The sequence below is a fragment of the Lagopus muta genome, chromosome 8, assembly GCF_023343835.1.
Source record: "Lagopus muta isolate bLagMut1 chromosome 8, bLagMut1 primary, whole genome shotgun sequence".
Classification (NCBI taxonomy): domain Eukaryota; kingdom Metazoa; phylum Chordata; class Aves; order Galliformes; family Phasianidae; genus Lagopus; species Lagopus muta.
Window position 1 is genome coordinate 4841768 of NC_064440.1, and position 22098 is coordinate 4863865.

Here is a 22098-nt window from a genome sequence, read left to right on the forward strand (position 1 = left end):
TGGAATGGGTGAATCTTAAATCTTAACATATTGTGAAGAGATTTTTGCAGCTTTAAGTGCTTTGTGCTAGAACCGTCTTAAGGACAAACAGGACAATATTAAGCAATCTTTTGATACAGTGTGTGTTAAACTAAACACTGCTTTTTCATGCAGCTGCTATTTACTTGCATTTTGGAAATTTAGGATGTGATTTATAACATTTTTTGCATTTATTTTTGCAAGAAAAGAGAGTATCTGCTGCTTTTCTTTTGTAAAATTCCTCAGCATTTCAATAGAGAAGTGAGCTTTTATAATTGTAAAGAGAGTCCTAGTAAGAACTTGGAAAACATGATAACTAGGCCAGAAATCTTACACTGCTTGGGAGCTCTTCTTGGCACTAGGGGCAGGAATGACCTTGCTTATCTATTTGAAGTTTAATGCGTGATTATGTAAACAGTCTTTAGAGCTTAGTCACAAATGTTATGCACAGTAAATGATTAAGCAAGCATTGAAGCACTAATCTGGCTAAGCACTAAGCTGTTTTACTTCTGTAAGCTTAAAGAAAAAAAGAAAAGCATTCAAGAATTTGACTGATTTAACAGCTGCTTTTGGTTCCCTTTGCCCAAAGGAGATGGAAACTTTGTCATTCCCTAGCTATCTGATTGCCTCATGCAGGTTTTCCTATCCTTCCACGGTCTGAATATACAGAGATGCTTACTATTTTTCAGTTTCACTATTAGAAGACAAAATTTCAGTATAATGAAACCACAGAGATTGGGTTTGATAGTCCGTCTGAGGAAGTACAGAAACTCCTCTAAGCTAAGATTAGAATTTGTCAGTGTCCACTTGATCCATGTTTTATATTCTGAAAGCAAAAGTTTACCACTTCATTGCTTTATCATGGAGGGGCATAAAAATTAAGACTGAAGACTTGTTGAACTTTTAAACAAAGTGAAAACTTGCAAGTGAATGTGTTAACTGCAATGTAGTTACCAGAGAGAAGCTTTTCTCTACTATATTAATTTGAAAAGTTCTTCAGAATTGGCTTCTACCTGAGCATTCACACGTGTTCTAAAGTATTACTTGAAAGTAACGATTAAAATGCATTTGGAGATTATACGCTCCTTTATTCCTTTTAGCATCTGTAATTTCAACAATTGCACTCCTCCTAGGTAAAAGGAGAATACTTGTATCTGATTCTAAACTATGCCATCTGAGTTTTATAGCAGGATGAATCCAGTTATTCATGGATTGTCCTCGTGCAAAAGTAGTGAAACAGATGAGATAACTAAATTCCTTCCAGATTTAAACAGCAGTTTTCATAGATGAAAAATTAGAAAAATCTGAAAACTTTTAACCTGAGATGACAGATAAATGATAGTTCTAATATAGCAACTGATTTTTTTCCAGTTTTTTTGGCATCTATGTTTCTACTCATCAAAGCTGCATCTGATATTAGCACAAACTCATAATTGTTTGACATCTGCTATTTGATTACATATTTGGTATTCATAATTGTTCAGATAAAATTCTCCATGCGTCTTCCTAAATCTGATTATTATATTGTATTTTTTTTACTTAAAGGTTACTATTGAGGAAAAGTGACAAATTCCCCTATATTAAATTCACACAGTTCCATTACTCCTTAAGTTCCCCCATTCTCCTGTTTATGCAGACCAGTTTATGATGATTGTCAATAGTTTGGTTTCTGTAACTTCCAGTTGTTGTTGTCTTGATTTGCCCAAATTTCATTAAATTATAAACCTCTGAAAATATTTTTTCTATGTATGCATTCAAGAATTAATGGGCATTTACTGATAATGTCTGTGTTTCTTTATGGCTATATTGAATTTTGTAGTTAAAAATCCCAGGTAGCATTATTTTCATCTCTGAAATCATACATACATTTCTATGCTTATATAAAAATACTTCAAAAATATGAAGGATATGTAGTTCAAACAAGCCAAAAAGAGGCGTTATCATGATCTGTACAACTTAGAGCATATCATCTTATATCCCTGGGACAAAAATTAATGTACAGTGTGAGAGGAAGATCTGCATTTTAAGTCTGTGTATGAAGTGTAGTTCTAATGGATGTGCATTAAAATATACAGCTGTTTAAATTCTGCATTATTGTGCTGGTCAAGTAGTGACCCCTATGTTGGTCTGATATAATTTTAGTGTTTTACAGAATATATTACTAATGGATTTGCAAGTAGACATCTTGAGTAAATGTTTTCAAACAGGTGACGCAGGGAAATAATTACAATTCTAACCTGGCTTTATTCTTAATTTGCAGAAAGTCGATCATTTTTACAGTGCTTGCTAAAGAAAAGTGAGCAATTAGTCTTGCTCTCCTATTTAAAAGTGCAATTCAAACCATAATGTATGCTGTGAGGGTAGTAATTAGCATTGTAACATGTAACAGATGTATGTCATTTATGAAGAGCTAGACCAGCAGGTAAATTATCTAGAAGTGAAAGACTGGGGAAAAAAAAAAAGGGTGTTTCTTCTACTATATATGTTTATGATAAATCATTAATTATTACCTGAGATTTTAGAAAGCTTAGAATACTGACGTCTCCACAAGCACAGAACAAGCACAAGGGACTATCTTACTGTTGCGCCATGAACTTAAAACAAATTCTGTCACAATTTTGTTTTTTTTTTTTTGTCAATCACAGTTGATGTGAAATATCACTTTTATAACCTAATTCTTGCACATCAACAGTGCTGATATTCCATTGTTTACATTATATTAAATGCTAAAGGAATTTTTGGATTCTCATGTGTGCATAATCCATTTAAGCTAAAATTAATTGTACACCCAAATATCTGAATTTGTCTTATGACAATCTAGAAAGGCAAGTAACCATTTTCTCATGTATGTGTACTCAAGATATGGCATTTATTTGTAATGAGTGAATAGCCAAAGAGAAGATGACTGCTACAGATGTTTTTCATTAGAAGGGAGTACTACAGAAGACCAGATCAAGATAATTTTCTCACGTAAATCGTCATGTGCATTAAGGCTTTTACATGCCCATTTATTTTGGGTTTATTCTTAACTGTGATCAGAGTAAAAGAATATAGACATACTGAAAAGCACATTTTTGAAAATATAGAAAAATGGAATGGTATCTTTGGCATCTTCAATTTGATGTCAGAAGCAAGGGTCATAATTTATACAAACAGTTGCGTCTTCAGACTTAAGTAAGATAGAGGCTTCATAGATAGGGCAGTTCCTTGCAGCTTCTTCTGTCAGCACAGTTTGTATTTCAAATTAGAAGATGTCCTTTACGATCAGTGGGGAATACAGCCCTGTGACTCAGGGGCTACAAGAAAATTTTCCATAGTAAATACTTACAATCTACCTAACATTTAAAAAATGCTGAGTTTATTGTATCTAAGTCTCAGTACGTAAAGGCAGCATGGTAGATTGTGCCCAGATTTACTCATAATCACATAATAAATATCGTAGCATGATGAATGAGCTGGAAGAATTAATTTCAGTGAAGTAACCGCCTGAGTGGCTACACAGTAGTCCAGTTCTTCTTACTAGATAGTGATTGAAAGCAAAAGCCATTTCTTCCACATAGCATGCATACACACAGGTTTTGATGAACTCATCCTTCAGAGTTATAATTTCCTTCATCCAAATGACATTAATGTGTAAATTCTGCACTTCCTTAATTAATTACAGTAATCTAGCCATAAGCATAGGATATGATAATTAGTATTCCCAATTAATAATTATGCTGAGGCATTTTAAACATCATTCATTTTTTAATTTAAAACTAGTGAAATGTCCCTTTGCTGAAACAGCATTAAGCTTAACTCAGCATTATAAAGATGTATGTGAAGTTTGAAGAATCTCTCTAGAAGCTTCAAGGAAAATCTTAAGTGAAAAAATCTTATGTTAAATGAAGTAACACAAAGAGTAACAATGACCAACATTTGACTTCTTAGTCTCTGTGCCTAGATGTGGAATAACGTGTTTATTCCACTGTTTTTGTTGCTGGATGCACCATACTGTGCAGCTCTGTATTGCTGTCTAATCTGCAGATAATTCTCCCCACCAAAGGAGTTGTTCAGTTCACTCCAGAGCAGAGTAGAGATAAAATTAACATGCAAGCAGCTGATGTAATTAGGTGATGAGCATATAGATTTTTTTTCAGTGGACAGGAGAACTCTGCTCCAGGCATTGGGTGTTTTCCAGAGTCTGGGATGTTTTGCTTGTATCATATTTTGATCAGTCCTCTTCATTAGAAAATATCAGACTTAGGAAAATAATGGAGACGCCCTTACTTACACGTTTTATTCTTCCTTTCTTGTATTTGCTTGGCTCATTACTTTGATGACAAATCTAAGAATAATAATACTTCAAGAACACTTAATTTCATTGCTAAGAAAAACTTAGCAAGAATTGACATTGAGAATGATTCGCTTCTGTTTTCAGAAGTTTTCACAACGTTTCTGCATATAAGGAAAGCTTTTCTTGAGGGTACCGAAATATTTAGGAATCCATGCCAATGATGCACATGACATAAATGCCAAAATTGACTTTTCTTTTGTATGATTGCACTTTCACTCGTTTTTCAGAAATGTTGTGAAGCTCCTTTAAAAAAAAAAGAAAAAAAAGTCCTGTTCTTCTTGTTGGATGGTTACTGCATGTGCAATCATACAAGGAAGGGAAGATAATCTATGGTCTAAGAAGCAAGGTTTGCATACCTTACACTGGAGTTCACTATGTGAGCAAGAGAGAATTTTTTAAAATTCTTATTCCATCTACAAAGTATTGGTCATGAATTGTCAGTGAACTATGAAATGCTTCAGCAGGAATTTTGGATTTGCCATGCCAACAAGTTCCAAGCATTTTCATCTAAGAAATCAGTGTTAAAATAACAGATGCACCTTCTCTAATTTGTCTTATCAGTAACTGGAGTAAATCAGTGTTAAAAGACCATAATTTACAAATTGAACATTGTGGTCACGTGTTCTCCTGTGGCATTTAGGACTACAATTGTATGCAGTTTAAAAAAAAAAAAAAACAATTCAGTTTAGGTTTGCCAAGAACAAATATTCCAAGTGTACAGTACGAAGAAGGACATCACTAAGCTTTTTCTCCCTTTTTTCTTTTCTTCCTTTCTGAAATGATGTTGAGTTACTAGTTTGTGATAATGTAATTCTATGATAAAAGTGTATTAGCACTTTATGTATTTTTTTTATTGTATACTTGTTCTGCTAGGAATAAGCAATAAGCCCTCATAGTGTTATGCTTAATGCAATGCTGTTTAACTTGTCAGCATATTGTACCAAAATGAAATGTTAGTAATTGTCATAAATATTATAAAATGCAATGCATCTGTAGATATATACATTGTTTTGTGTTTTTCTAATAACTTTTCATCTTCTGTAAGGGATGGGTTAAGGTATACTTAAGTTTTGTCCTACTTTGAAACTTGGCATCTGATTGGCTTAGAATCTGGAGGTGATTTTTGTTAACTGAAATTCTTTCATTTCCTTAACACTGATTGGGCTGACTGATTCCAAGCAAACAGAGCACGCATATCCCCATTCATCTTTCTCATAATTGGTAATAGAGAACGTTTTAATCTTGACACATTGTTATGACATCTACTCTCCAGACATTGTGTAGCAGTTGTATCTGTCAACCCATGCAGTATGGAATATTTTAGTTGGCAGTCTTCCAAATGTGAACATTAATCTTAGCATTTCTTCTTACAGTCCCTAATCAAGATATTCCAGGGGTGATTGCACTAACATTGTTTGAAGACTACATCTATTGGACAGATGGGAAAACCAAATCACTCAACCGTGCCCACAAAACCTCTGGATTAGACAGACTGTTGCTAATTAACTCCTGGCATACCATAACTGATATACAGGTGTATCATTCTTACAGGCAACCTGATGGTAATTATTCCATATCTTCTGTTCCGCACATTGATGCATTTCACATAGAAGCCAATTGCTAAATTAACTGAAGGTTATTTATCAACAGTTTATTTTTTTTCTGCATTATTTTGAGTTTTAGATGTCTTTGAGTGGACATTTTAAAATATAAATCTGTGATTAATGTTGTAAGTATATCTGTTATTAAATAAATGCTATGACTTCTTCAATGATGAGATATCCTATGAGTTTTATAGATACTGATTGGGATTACAGAATTGTAAAGTTGTGTTAGAGTCCGAGTCACCAGTTATAAAGATCACAAAAGTGTGTCATGAAGACATTTAGCATTAATATTAGGAAGAGTGTTAATAATACAGAAGAATACTGTTGTTTAGAAGCCTGAGATTGAGAAAATGTCTGAGAGTGTAGGTTGTACGGTTCACCCGATCTAATGTCTGTCTACTGGAATTCTAGGTGAATGCAGTCTGGCACTTGACCCAGATGAGCTGATTTTTTTTCTCATTATTACATATCTTTTTTCTTCTTCTCATTGTTTCATTACTGAATGTGCATCCTTTGTGATAATTGCTGCACACAAAAGAAAAAAATAGCTTAAAGGCAAAAAGAAAGGGATTTTGTAGTAACATTTTCCATTTTAAAACTAATGTGTGTAATATATTTTTTTTCTGTGAAGCAGATACTCCGAAGTAAACAGAAATAATACGCTCTGATATTCTTTTCCTATTCTATCCACAGTGTCTAAACATATGTGCACAGTAAACAATGGTGGTTGCAGTCATTTATGTCTTTTAGCCCCTGGCAAGATGCATACATGTGCCTGTCCCACTAACTTCTACCTTGCTGCAGATAACAAGACATGCTTATCAAACTGCACTGCCAGTCAGGTAAGTGCATATGTATATTCATTTTACTGTGTTCTCACCTGCTTTTAAACAATAAATGCTGGTGAAATATGGAAGCTCTTGTCAAAGGGGCTGAAGTCTAGGTAAGTGTTGGAGGTATTGAAGGTGTTTCATCTTCGTGATTATTTTTTCTTTTTCTATTTTTTTTTTTTTTTTTTTTCACCCAGGTTGGAAGGGACCTCAAGGATCATGTAGTTCCAACCCCCCTGCCTAGCAGGGCCACCAAACATCCACATTTAGATCAGGTTGCCCAGGACCCCGTCCAACCTGGCCTTGAACACGTCCAAGGACGGGGCATCCACAACCTCCCTGGGCAGCCCGTTCCAGGGCCTAACCACTCTCCTAGTAAAGAACTTCCCCCTAACATCCAACCTAAATCTTCCCTCCTTCAACTTGGATCCGTTCCCCTAGTCCTGCTATTGTCAGCCCTTTTGAAGAGTTTACTCCCCTCCTGGGTGTAGGTTCCCTTCAGGTATTGATAGGCTGCAATGAGGTCACCCCGCAGCCTTCTCTTCTCCAGGCTGAACAAGCCCAACTCCCTCAGCCTGTCCTCATAGAGGAGGTGCTCCAGCCCCCTGATCATCTTAGTCGCCCTCCTGTGGACCCTTTCCAAAATCTCTATGTCTTTCTTAAATCTCTATGTCTTTCTTAAATCTCTATGTCTTTCTTATTTGTTGAAAATAAAATTGCAATTGCCTTTTTTTCTTCTAGAGAGTGTAGAGCTTGTTCTCTTCTAAATGTGTTCTTCCAGTCATTAGAAAAGATAAAGCTAATAAATTTATCAAAATTGCTTTGTAAAGCATTTATATGAAATACTTAAAATAGATTACAGAATGATTTGAAAGTATACATGAATGAGCATTCATTACACAAATAGGAAAAAAAAAAAAGAGGAGCTCAATACAGTAGGTAGATAATTAAATAATGGAATAATGGTTACAGTAGAAACAATCCAGTAGCTGAAACAGAAATGGTAGGATGTGCAATTACTTAACAATTGTATCAATTAAAACACTGAGTTATGCGTGCAAGGTGATTTCCTGCAACTTCAGGCGCATATTTTGTAGAACAGATAAACAGATGCTTAAATGATGGTTCTAAGACTTTGTAGGATCAAATTATGGATTGCATGAAATGGAATGAATAGTTTTTATCAGTGGAGCTCAAGTGAATGTACCAAAGTCATTAGAACTATAGTGACTTCTAACAGCTGAAGTCACAGTGCACTGCATCTCCAAAAAAAAAAAAAAGTTGAATAGGTGTTATAAAATAAAAATATTTGACAATTAGTGGAACAACGCCACAATTACTTAATTTCTCATAGTTTGTTGTTTTTGGTTTTCTTCTTTTTGAAAATAAAAGTATTATGGAAATCTTTCTTCCTTCTTTCTCTCCTTTTTACAGTTCCGTTGCAAAACTGACAAATGTATTCCATTCTGGTGGAAATGTGACACTGTTGATGACTGTGGAGATGGCTCTGATGAGCCTGAGGAGTGCCGTAAGTGTACCCAGTTTTGTCAGTAGAGTCAAAAACCGGTGTACTGCTTTATAGAAGTTAGATGGTTTTCTCTGAAAGCTTTTGTTTGCAGTACGTGTTTGATTTCCTTGGTAGCTGTCAGATTTACAGAGGTCAATATCTTGACTGTCATCCTGTAAATATTTACATTAACTAACGTTTACTAAGCTTTTGAGATCTCTGGAGAAAAGATACAATTACAAGTTTTTCATGTTTTAAACCTTTTTTTCATCCCTTTCCATTTTTTGTTGAAGATTTTATGTTTTAGTTTTCTGTCTGTCGTCAAGAAAAAAATTCTGCCACATTTGATCTTTTTTTTGTGACAGAATTGTGATATTATAAATCTCACTGGCTTTTATTTTATTACAGTTATATAAGCTTAGCTGCACATTATCATGAGTGCAATATCCAGAATAACAAGAGTAACGTTCTCCATGCGATTCCTTCTAAGAATCTTTTTTATTTTTCCCGATAAGTCTTTTATGCATATATTTTCATTTTGTACTTCTATAAATATTTCCAAAGGATAATTTGAGGAGCTAAATCCCACCAGTCCAGTATGAATTATTTTATGTAATGATAATTTGCGATGTATCCTTGACACACTATCCTGAAAATGGTGCAGATACACCATTTTTCTCAGTAGTCTCCCATAGTCTGAATAGCAGATTCCCATAGTACTTCTCCACTGAACTGTAGACAACTGGAAGTCAATTATGATTATGTTTTCAGTTTCCCAAAGGATGACTGATGTGAGGCAAGTAGCTGACTGCAAGTTTACTTAGTAGTTGGAAAAATACCTGTCTAGTATACTGGGTTCCCAAAGAGAAATGTTGTTGATGGTGCTGTTTTCTGTCTCAGTCGTTAACTGCTTTAATGCTATTAAATTAATCTACATAAATCAAAATACCATTATATTCTTACCTCAAGCTTAAATACACAGAGAACTCTGCTATTCCTTACAGTCTTCCAGTCAAGTAAATATTTACGAAAGATATAGCTATAGGACTGCATAATTGTCCACTCACTCTAACAGCAGTGGCTGTGAGAACGAGCAGTGGTAGACACGTCAAGAGTGAGATGGTGAATTTCTTAAATGCATATTTAAACTGATATGGTTATCTCCTAAACTGCAAGCTTATGTTCAACTAACAGCAAACTTCCATCAGTAGAGGACTGTACAGTTAGTAAAATACAACTATAGTTAAATGAATGTAAAATCTCAGACTGAAATTAATTTTGAAGTACCATGCATGCATCTTCCTTACTATCATCTGCTTAGATTGAGGCAATATAGTTCAATACAAGTGTTCAGAAATACTTCTGTTAGATCCATAGGGAAGGAACAATACTATTGACACTTTGCCATTCCTTTGTCATTATTAATAAGCAGTTTTCTTTTCTTCCAGCTGAATTCAGATGTCAGCCAGGACGTTTTCAGTGTGGAACTGGACTTTGTGCCCTTCCAGCCTTCATCTGTGATGGAGAGAATGATTGTGGGGACAATTCTGATGAACTGAACTGTGGTAGGTGTTTATTTGTAGTATAGATGTGCTACACTGCTGTAAATGCTATGATTTGCGTTCTGCAAATAAAGTGATTTTGTATTTTACTTTGACTTTTTAAATCTTTCAATCTTCAACTTTTTAATCTTTTTAAGTTGATATTTTTATTCTTTTAACTTCCAGACACACATGTGTGTCTGTCAGGTCAGTTCAAGTGCACAAAGAGCCAGAAATGCATTCCGATAAACCTGAGATGCAATGGACAGGATGACTGTGGTGATGAAGAAGACGAAAGAGATTGTCGTAAGTAATGTTTAGAGAATTTTGTTCTGATTTATGTAGCTGATTTTAAACAACAAGGTGAAAAAAAAGTATGTAAAATAATGTAAATGTCCTCCCTGTAAAATAATTTCGGGAGCATGCAAAGCTGCAAATTCACTGGATTGTTCGATATACAATGTTTTATATACAGGAGAACAGAATAAAATGCCATTTATTAACTTCATTTTTTAAAGTTATTACAAAAAAAGGAGTGTGTAAACAAATTAATTTCAAGCATTTAATTGTGTTTCTGTCTTAGGCTGAAACATCAATTTTAGTCTTAACCACCTTACAAATGACTTATCTTCCTGAGGCTTTCATCTTCCATGTCTTGCGGCAGCATATTTCAAAAAAACAAAACAAAACACCAACACGTCTCTGCTTATTTTATTAAAAATGATGTGGACCTATAGTTTCTTCTCTGTATTTTCTTACTGATATTGTTTTCAGCGTTTTTAATTCCCCCTTCTGCAGGAACTTCATTAATTTACCTAAGCAGCTTGATTGCCATTTACACAGATATTATACATCTTACTTTGTGGTAAATCCAGTTTTGCTCCATATTTCACAGAGGTGATTAAAGAAAATATTTTCAATTAGACTTGAAATGTATTAAATAGTTTGTATTTTAGATCATTCTAAAGATTCATTAAGATGATGATGCTGCGCCTTGAAATATCTTTCATTCTGTTTATTATTCAGATTTACAGCTGTTCTAACTTCAGTCCTATTTTCTGAATTAGCTGTCTCAGAAGTTGCATTTATACAAAGAAAACTCCTCCAAGAGAAGAGGTGCTAAGAATACAAAGACTTTGTTAATTATCATGTTTGATGTCCATCTTCTAAATAGCAGAGCTCAAGCTTCTGACAGACAGTATTATACCCTTATTTGCCTGTTACATTTCTTTAAAAATCAGATCATTAGGGTCAGGTAAACACCTGCAGAAGATAGGCAAAATTGCTTTTTCCAGTATAAAAATGACAGATAGCATATAGAAGGTTCCCTTACAACTGTAAGTTGTACTAGACAGAAATAAAAATGAAATTAGAGCAACAGAGCCTACAGCACAGTGTTGTTCATGGGATGTGGGAGGTATATGAACAGGATCAACAATGACAGAGTTGAAAACATGGGGTGTTTTCAACTACAGTGAGATAGAATCATCTGCTGTGATATTAAGTAAGAGTGTTCTGAAGCTGTCAACCCAACTGCCAAGGCACAGCGTAGGATGGAAGGTGGAAGGGTTCATTACACACATTTTTCATTTCTGTTTGTCTTAACACCTTACTAATCCATTCCTAAGGGCTGGAACTTGATGATCCTTGTGGTCTCTTCCAACCCAAGCCATTCTAGGCATTATGAGCTTTTCTCTTAAGAAAGATAAAATTCTACCTTATATTCTAACAAAATCTATTTTTGTAAGATTTTAAAATCATGTGTAAAGCTATTTTACCTTCATTTTGTTGCTATGAACAATATAAACCAAATGTTTTTTTTATAGAAATTACTAAAATAATGCCAGAGAAAATTACTAATGCCAGAGAAATTACTAAAATAATGCCAGAGATGCCTGATTTTTGAAGGTTTTTTTTTACCCTTTATTTTTCTTACAAAGCAAATGTTTTGAACGTGATTAGAATTGTCTAGGTTTAATTTGAACCTTCTTCCTTAAAGCGGAAAACAGTTGTTCTCCAGACCACTTCCAGTGTCAAACAACAAAGCACTGCATTTCTAAACTGTGGGTATGTGATGAAGACCCAGACTGTGCTGATGGATCGGATGAAGCTAACTGTGGTGAGTATCACTCTGGGTTTAGAATATATCACTGTTTTGAATATGTGACTGTAGCTTGATGTTGTTAAAAAAGTAGTAAAGGGAAATTACGTTTTCACTTAACAAGTCTTCTTCCAATCTACGGTGGTAGCTGATATGATAGTTTTATCTGGCTCTTAGTGTTCTTGTTGGATGGTAATATATAAGTAGACAGTTATTATAACTTTAATATAGACATTAAAATAGACTTAAATACAATTATGTTATTGACTGGAATTATGAATGAGTTTCTTATCTTTCTATTTTTCTGAAAAATTATCAAGTTTTCACCAATTTATTCCACATTTTATTGCTATTGTGATTAATAAATAGTGAAAATTTTCGTAATTTCCTTTAGTCTACTATAATTTCAGTAGAGGTGCATAAACTTTTTGTTCCAGACTAAGAAAGAGACACAATATAATAAAGACATTTCATAATAAATGAACTGCCTTTGTGAAAATCCAACTCTGTTTTTATTTCAAATTTACTAGTTGATTATTATGCCTTCTGTTTTTATGTTGGAGAAAATAGGAACACAGAGTATGGGTAAATTGTTATACGCCACTCATAGCTATGCACTATTAACTAAGCATATTAAAAGAACAGGATGACTTTAATCTCATTTTAAATTTTCCCTTAATTTTAGCATTTGAGATATGTTTAAATAACCTCTTTATATCAGTAGTTTGAATGAGATTTGTTCTTCTGCTTTTTTTTTTTTAATAATTAAAGATGGTTATTTTTATGAACAAATTTCAGGAGAATTAAATTTTGAATTTACAAGTAGACTGTAATAAAGAGCTTCATGTGCTGGTGCTAATAGTAACGTATCATTTATAGTTCATTTTTAAAATGCCTACATTGCAAAACTTTGCATAAAGGGTAATTTCTTTTTTGCTTGTGTGCTGTGTAGACATATATATTTTTCTTAGTAAATATTTGCTATCATGTGTTGTGGGGAATACAATATTGAGTGAACTTGTTGGAATTTTACTGTATGTATTTAGTCTTCTGTGGTTCGTTTCCAACTGAGGCAATTAAAGTAGTTAAATAAGTGTTAATGAATGTATGGTGTTTTTCAAAGAATATTGGACAGACCTAATGCATGCATTTTGTCCAGACAATTAAAAGAAGGCATTAAATTATGGCAATCTTTACTCAGAGCTTTGATACTTTACATCAAAAAAGGCCCTTTTGTGGGTTAGAATATGAAAAAAGCTGTGTGCAGTTTGAGAAAGTTATAATCTGCTTTAAAGGTTATATGTATTTTAGATATTTACCAGAATAATTCGTCAACTACTGTTTTTTTCCTTTTTCCTTTCATTTAATATTAATTTTATTTTTATCCAAAAATAGCTTAATCTCTGTCAATTAAAATTTAAGATAGAAACATGAAAATTAAGTAACCATAACTTTTGTATTCTATTTCTATATGAACTTCCACATTTCCGTGGAGTCTTATTGTAAGAAGAGTGGAAAGCAGTTTAGTGTTTGAAGACAGCTGTGACAAAATGTGGGTGTACCTTTCAGCATTCCACAATACAAAAAATAAGCTCTTTATTTATTTTGAGTTGAATATACATTTCCAAAAGATCAGAGATTTGTTATGAAACTTTCTCAAATTTTCGTCTTTGTTATGTCGTAGTTCTACTGTCTTCCTATTTTCCTGAGCTCTCATTAATCTGGAGAATGAGGTGGAAGACAAGCAAATCTAGTCTGTTAGGCATGTCAATTGTAAGCTACTGTGAGAGATCAGAATCAACCTCAAGGTAAAATAAAGCTTTCAGAATCCTCAAGTGACAAAAAAAAGATCCTTAGAAATACAGAAAAAGTATTCTGTAGATGGGAAGAATTATAGTTCTTTTTATTTATTAAAAATGGACTAAGAGGGAAGATAAATATTCAAGGGACCATCATACATTTAAGAATACACAGATTTTTTTTGCTTGCTTGTTTGTTTTTTAAGAAAGCCAAACTTCATCAGTGTACATAAATGCAAAGAGGCAATACAAAATAGATTTAGTATGCTTTATGAAGAATAAGGAAATCTTGTATGTTGTCTTCAACCTAGCAAGTAGTTGAAAAGAAGGTTCTCTGTTTTCTGTCCTTTTTTAATTAGGTCTTGATACTCATTGTAGAAGGATGAATAGAATATGATCTGTGACTAGCCTTTAGGACTCATTTTGTGGGCAGTTATGTTAATTTCAGACTAGAGTTCACTAGAAATATTTTAATGCACAGGATAAGCATAGGAAGTGAAACCACCTTTGCAAAGCAACAAAAGCAAGTACAATAAGTTTTTATTTTAATGTTATTTTTATGCCTTCTATTGTTAAATGCTCTTTAAGTGCTTGCCAGTGCAATTATTTGAAATGTCATAATTGATATCCTGCTCCCCAGGGAAATTTTCACAGCCCTTAGCCTGCTGGAGTACAGGAAGTGTTTGGACAGAACGCTCAAGCAGATGGTCTGATTTTTGGGTGGTCCTGTGTGGATCCAGAGGTTGGACTCAGTGACCCTTGTGGGTCACTTCCAATTTGGAATATTCTAAAACACAAATTCTCTGAAATATCTTTGATTATCTCTGGGTTATTTTTGTCATCTTGAGAAACATCATAGGTTAAACTATTTGGGGGGGAAACTGATAATAATTGTGATGTTGGCAGAGAATTAGGAACAAATGCAAAAGGCAGTATTTAATTACCAGATTTGTGAGTGTACAGATCCACACCAGTATTTGTCTCAATCTACTTAGTATTCAAAAGCCATACCTAAAACAAAACACAGAATCAGCTGTTTGGGCCATAGCATCAAATGTCATACCTCTAATTTCTTTTTCAGAGGTGGAGAAAGCAGGTTGACTTCAGCTAGTATTTCAATCCCTCATTCTGTCAGATATTAGAACTTACTAAGATGTCAGGATAAGGAAGCCTGAACTGTGATGTTTTGAAATAGCCAAATGGACATGGAAATTTAGGAAACTGAAATATCATCATAGCAGAAAAGTAATTTTAAATGTCATTGAAATTTTATAGGAAGTTTTTTGTTTTTGTTTTTTTAAATAAAGTGCCATTGATTTTAATTTCCTTCATTTTCTTACTAGACCTTATTAGACTAAAAGAATTGTTCAGGAAAGAAACAAAGATGAAAAGAAAACACAGGCAGCCGGAGTAGTTCAGAATGTTAATGCGTTTCTGAAAGGCTTTGCTTATGATACTGTTGTGTAAACCAGAATATTCTCTGAGAATTTACCACATGATAAAAATTAACCTCAGGTTAGCATTGTATACTTGATGCTTTTTCCTCTTGTTACCAAACTTTCAGTCTGAGACACCACCTAAGTGAAAGTATAAAGCCAAATGCAAAATTTTCTGTTAGGCACCCTTAGTCTTAAATTGTTACATATAAGCATAGATGTTTAGAAATATGTATTCTGTATATTTGTCAAAAATATTCTTGTAGGTTTTTGTGATCTGTTCTTGTGCAGGGCAATCATCCTGCAAAATTCAAGGAGAAGTCAGTGCAGCTTTTGAGATTTAATGCAGTAATGTCAACCTATCCAAGCTAATGTGTGCATCCTTCTGAATTTCACTTTTTTCATTAAATTACATTTTTTACAGCATCTTTTTATCATCATATTTATGCTGTATCCGTTACGGCATGGCTGAAAAAATATTGTCTTAAAGAATGTGGCATGAGAAACAAAATAATTAATGAAAATAACTTTTCAAGTATTTAGGTTTTTTCTTCTCAAATGTGTCCTGCAATGCTGTCATGTCACTCTTCAGTAGCAGACTTTCTTTTCTATTTCACAATGATGTAAATGATGTTCGTTCCAATTGCAGACAAAAAAACTTGTGGGCCTCATGAATTCCAGTGCAAAAACAACAACTGTATTCCAGATCATTGGAGATGTGATAGCCAAAACGATTGTGGTGATAATTCTGATGAAGAAAACTGTAGTAAGTAACTTTTACCTAAACACATATTTCAATGAGTAGTCAGTTTAGCAACATGTAAGAGGATTTTCTTCTGATGAACTGTATATGTGTGGTTTGTTTCTGTATGAGAGAGATGAAAAAATGTCTCATCTATGACTTTTCAATAATGTGAACTCGCAATGAATAGTGCCCAAATAAATTTACCTTTGTCCTAGAATTAACTCTCATACCTCAAACTTATTATCCAGATAAAAATCCTGAAAAATATCCAATCAGAAAAGCTGCTTTTTAAGAATAGTTTTTGATTGAGATAGCAACCTCAATGCCTAATAAGTCTCTGTAATACTACTTGCAGTGTGTTAATTTAGATTGGTTCTGAGGAAGAAATGACAAACTCATAATGGTTCCCTTCATCTCATAATCATCCTCTTCATAAAATATTTCCACAGGAAAATTCCATCAGTATTTTTGAAGTGTCTTCCGTTCAGCTGGCAAACAATTTCAAATCTTCTTTTCTTTTGTTCTTTGAAATCTAAGAAATTTAATGTCTTTTATAATCTTTAATGCAAGGTCCTGACTGTATATCCTTAGGGTGTATTTGACATCTTTGAGATAATAACTTAGAATGCTCAATGAATTCTTGCACTGTCTGCCCCTTTCTCTTATTCAACACATGGCGTCCATAGGTACTGAAGTCTGAAGGCAAGCTCGTTAGCTTTAAAGTTTAAATAGATATGTATGCCTTTTGATCACAGTCTGTTAAAAAATGCTGTGAGTTACTGAAAGCATAAGTATCATAGTTTTCATATGCAACCACTTTGTCTAAAGGGAAAAATGTCATCTGACTTGGTAATTGCTATCAACCATGTGCTGTTAAACGTGGGCAGGAGGGTGTTGATGACACACAAAAGCTTTCTTAGCTTCATGGGAGATTTTACTTAGGAAATACATATTAGTGCTGGTGAGATATTTTTTTTTCCTGTTATAAACAGTAAGAACTTATTTTTACAGTCATGTAAAAATCAAAGGAAAATACATGGTTTCACAATAGCAGTGTTTGTCTATGTGACTAGTTGAAAATGTTGTAAAAGAAACACCTCTCCTAAACATTACCACTGTCTGCAAGATAAGTATTACGCGTCTTTCTTTGAAATACACCATCTGTGAAGTGGGATTAATTCTTTCTTAAATATTAGGTTGTCATGGAATAAAATTATAAAAAACAAGTGTTCAAATAATGAAGGAGTAATCAATTTGCTGTCTTTGTGTTCACTTCAGTAATTAACTTATATATTTTAGTCTTGACTATTCTCTAAACTTTCAGATCAAGAAATCTGTAGCTAACTGTAGTGCATAGTAGGATAAGTGATTTGAGAGTACCCAGGTGCAGCCTGTGCAACAAACTAAAATTACTTCAATTCTGAGAATAAACCTCACAATATATAAGCATTAAACAGATCTCTGCAGAGTGATGAATTGTAGTTCATGTTTACTGTTTGGTATTTGGTTTTTTTTGCTTGTCAAATACATGCTTTACTTCCTAACTTTTGAGATCCTTTATTCTACTGTCTAAATTAAATACAGTATGCTGGCACAGTTGAAAATTCACTATCTCAGAAGCACTGGCATAATACATAACATCATTGAGTTGTTCAAACTAGAAGTAAAAAATTCTTGGTAGGCTGTGGCCTTTTAAAAAGTGTAACAAAACAAATATATATGAAATACCTATGAAATACCAGAGAATTTGACAAAGTGAATTATACGTTATAAGTTGTTCATAGCACACCTGCATTTACGAGGAGTTTTTCATGTAGTTGTGTGAGAAAATGTGTTGTTTCTCAAAAATAAGAACTAATCCACTGAATTTTAGAAATTTAGCTCAAGTATTTCTGTTTAGGTATACAATTCCTTTGCATGTACAAATAATTATTCAGTGAAATGAACAACGGTGAAAAAGAACGTGTTTTGGAAATATATGTGTGAAAAATTAGTACTATAATACCAACAGTTGTGTCTGTTATGACTTTATATCTGGCATAGCTTCTTCAGACTTTGTTGCTCTTTAACTGTATCTGTCTTACATATATTGTGTGAATTATGTTTCCTGTTTATTTCTTCTTTGCCATTCTTATGTAATGTTTACATTGCTGAATGCAAAAGTGTTGTGATCCTTCAAAAAAAAAAACAGAAAATAACTAGAGGACTGTCATTTGAGCTCTCCCCCTACCCGCCCCCCTCCCCAAAATAATTAAGAATTATTGCCCAGAGTGGCTGTGGATGCCCCGTCACTGGAGGTGTTCAAGGTCAGGCTGGATGGGGCCCTGGACATTCTGGTCTAGTATTAAATGTGGAGGTTGGTGGTCCAGGCTAAGACAGGGGGTTGGAGCTTCATGATCCTTGAGGTCCCTTCAAACCCAAGCCATTCTATGATACTGGGAGGTTAAAGGTCCGTATTGAAAGCATTAATTAAAGCAGAATGTATTTTTAACTCAGTTAATAATTATCTTTTTGGAGAGGGAATTTTCTTTAAGGGTTGTTTGGTTTTTTTATGGAAGATATTAAGCAAAGTAGTATTTTGTTTCAGGGAACTTTAAAAATGGAGAATTCCACTGTAATGACTATCTTATTCCTGCTCAAAAGAAGACGCCAATACTGTTTTATTGAGTGTAGTTAAAAACATATGTGCTGTAAACAGTGAAGCAAAGCAAATATTATAATGTTGCAGAAAGGCATGCATTCAATCAGTGTGAAAATATTACTGAAGTTGCTGGATAATCTTTTCAGTGCTTTGTTGCTCTTACAAGGTATCAAGAAAACAAATTAGTTAATTTTGTCCTTGGATAGCTTTGTATTCTAAAGGTAATGAGAACTAGCAATTATTCAGTGTCCAAGTGAACACATTTACGCTAGTGTATTGAAGGGCTGAAATAGCTGTAATCTATAATGTCTCATAACATCATCTGCAGTAGACAGATCTTGAGTGGACAGTGCTATAAATTCCCTGCATCCTTTACACTGCTTCAGGCTCAGTTGACTAGGTGCAAATACAGCCATACAGCCATGCCCCATGACAGTTTTCTAAGAGGGGCTAGATCTCAGTGATAAACAAAAACATGTTTAACCTGCACAAATACAGATGAAAACTACATTAGAAATTTGAAATTTATATCCTATTTTAAGAAAAAAATATTCTTCTATCTCAGTTGTGTATAATACCTCAGATACCTAATAAAATCCTTTAAATTCATGGATTAATGAAATATCCATGCTTATTAAATAAGAAATTGAGCCACGAATATGAAATGGTTTTGAATCTTTCCTGTGAGATCCCATTCTTTGTGCCATTCTAGTTGACAAATATGTCATCACCACAGGTTATTTTCAGACTTGAAATTATGAAAGGAGGTCATTTTATGTGCTGTATTTCTAATAAAATTCTTTATACAAAATTGCTTATTTCAGGAAGGAGATTCAGTAGGAGTTTTTGTAAAGCAAAAGGCTGAAAGATTCTGACTTCTTCTGGTTATACAGAGATCTGTAAATACTTATTCCTTTCACTAACAATGTGAGCACTGATGGAAAAGTTCGCTCCTGTGTGCATATGAAAATCACAGAGAACTATTCCTACAGCAGAAGAAATATTTCTTGCAAACAGAGAAATGGGAAGATAGCTCATTGTGTTCATTTTTGCAGAATCAAATCTCTGTTTATAAGTAATTCATTACCAGTATAGAAAAAATATTTGCTTGTATTTCGCAAATCAGAACAGAAACATGGGATATGTTTATTTGCATGTGAATTGTTTGGGTTTTTTTCCACAAATTATTTCCCTTATGCAATTTATCACATTTTGAAATTCCTCTTCCTGGCCTGTTGATGGAAAGTGAGTCACTGATTTGCTAACATTTATACAATGAGCTTTTGCTTTGAGAAAATTAGTAATACATATAAATGTTAAACTTTGATTTGATTGAAAATAACAGTGCTGGACAGGTGATGTAATTGGTGTAGATCCGCTTGTATTACTACTCTCCTACAATTTCAAAATGAAAATTTGTACCTACATGAAAAAACTAAATTCTTTAAAAAAAAAAAAAAAAAAAAAAAAGCAACTTTTCAAACTGTTTTTTTTTTTTTTTTTAATGTAAGGAGGAAAAACATGAAGAAACTCAGAGATTCATCAGAAAGACTTTTTTTTTTTTTTTTTTTGAAAGTTTTTTATTTCTGAATATTGGAGATTCCTAAGTTTAGCTTTACTTTAGATCTGTGTTATATGATATGTTCTCATTCTGGTATTCACCAAATTCTTCTCCAATGGATTTTTTTAATCTTGTGTTATCTTTCCTTGATCACCACATTAGGTTTTTCAAAAATATGCATGCATCTATCTTCCATTGCTTGTTTAAGGACTCTTTAGCATCATCTCATCCACTACTGCCACTGCAATTCTCGTCGTCTCTCCTCCTTTTCCATCTTCTCTCCATTGATAATTTTTTTTTTGCTGTTTTTTGCCTTTTGCCTGAAATCTTCCCATCTCAAAAGATCTTTCCAGTCAATCCTTATTCTTGATGTTACATTATTTAATCAATGCAGTGTTTGCTCTAATATTAAAAGGATCTAACAGATAATCCTTAGTTGCTTTTTCAGTCCTAAAACCCTATGGCTGTCAAAGACTAAGTTACATATAGAGACGTGATTAAATTCTGTTCTATTACCTCTTTTTGTGTACCTTTGCTTAAAGGTTCCAAGTCCATAGGGTGTCTTCATTTTTGTTTTTTTCCCTTTAATTTTTAGGACAAAATAAATCAGATTAATTCAGTTGAAAGGGAGGTACAGAGATCATCCAGTTCAGCCTCCTGACTACTTGAAGGCTAACCAAAGTTTAAGTCCATCACTAAGGATATTGTCTCAACGCCTTTTGACCACTGTTGGGCATGTAACATGAGCCAACAATCTAGGAAGTCTCACTATTTTAGCACCTTTACTGTAAATAAATATTTCCCAATGTCTTGTTTGAACGTCCCCTGACTGTGCATAGTTCCTGCATATCCTGACTTCAGTTATTAGAGATCAGAGACCAGCACCTCCCTCTTCAGATCGTTATTAAGGAGCAATGAGGTCTTCTCTCAGACTCCTTTCCCCAGATCACACAACCCAAGTGTTCTCATCCTCTCCTCATAGGACATGCCCTTTAGCCCTCTTACCAGCTTTTTGTAATAGCTCAATTTTCAAGAAGAAATACATAGTATTCTGTTGGGAGAATATTCCACTCTGATCCCTTGTCCAGAGTTTTTATGGTAATAAAAGCAAAAATGCAGAGCTATGCAGTGAATGAAGTAAAGGGGCTGAAACAGCCAATCTCACTTTCTTAGGATTAGTTCATCGCTCCCTGCAGCCACCTTCTTCTGTTTGCTTTGCCTATATCTCAAATTAGTTTTGTCTGCTCTCCTCCTCCACCTTCTGTAATGACTTCCAGCTTCCATGTGTTTTGGTTCTTCTCAGGGAATAGAAGGACATATCATTTAGTCACAAAATAACCCACTTCCAGTATATGTTGTCTCTTGTCTGTCTGTAAGCTTCTGAGATTCCTTTTATCTAACATTTCTTTTCTTTTCCCTGAAATTACTTGAAAATTCCTAAGTGTCCTTCTACGTTTTTTCCATTTTCAATACTGACAGTATAGAAAAGTGAGCTTTTTTATGAATGCACTTCATCACATTCCCTTTCTCTAATAATTCTGTCAGTATGTAAGCCAGTATTGTTGTCATGCTTCATCCTGTATTTAATTGCTGGAAAACTGAATTATTTGACTTGAAACTCCAAACTTTCCTTCTGTGGTATTCCATTTACCATCTCAAAACTGTTCCCCTGAGTGTGTAGCACAAGGGAATCTGTTTCTTGACACATATATATGTTACAAGCTATTTAATTGAAAGTCAAAGTTACATTTAATTCCAATTACATTGGACATTAACAGGTGCAAAACAGATTTCTAGTCTGTGGTATCTATCTCACTAAATTTTTCATGACACACATGCACTGAAATAATACTTAAGTATTCAGCCTCATGTAATTTTGTAAAGAAATCTGCCAAATGGAAGTATTTTCATGAACAGCTTGTAATATGCAAGTGAAATTTAGTTATAAAATATAATGAAGAAAAAAATCCTACGGG

General features: G+C 33.8%; 1 protein-coding gene across 5 annotated transcripts in view; it reads left to right on the forward strand.

Annotated features, from left to right (window-relative positions):
* The window catches only part of LRP1B (LDL receptor related protein 1B), a 584143-nt gene that overhangs the window by 502991 nt on the left and 59054 nt on the right, over window positions 1–22098 (forward strand). For all 5 annotated transcript variants that reach the window (XM_048952659.1, XM_048952661.1, XM_048952662.1 and 2 more), the window contains exons 61-67: window positions 5728–5916; window positions 6655–6803; window positions 8226–8319; window positions 9747–9863; window positions 10026–10145; window positions 11839–11958; window positions 15825–15941. In XM_048952659.1, coding sequence (XP_048808616.1) covers window positions 5728–5916; window positions 6655–6803; window positions 8226–8319; window positions 9747–9863; window positions 10026–10145; window positions 11839–11958; window positions 15825–15941 — 906 coding nt within the window. The remainder of the gene's footprint in view (window positions 1–5727; window positions 5917–6654; window positions 6804–8225; window positions 8320–9746; window positions 9864–10025; window positions 10146–11838; window positions 11959–15824; window positions 15942–22098) is intronic.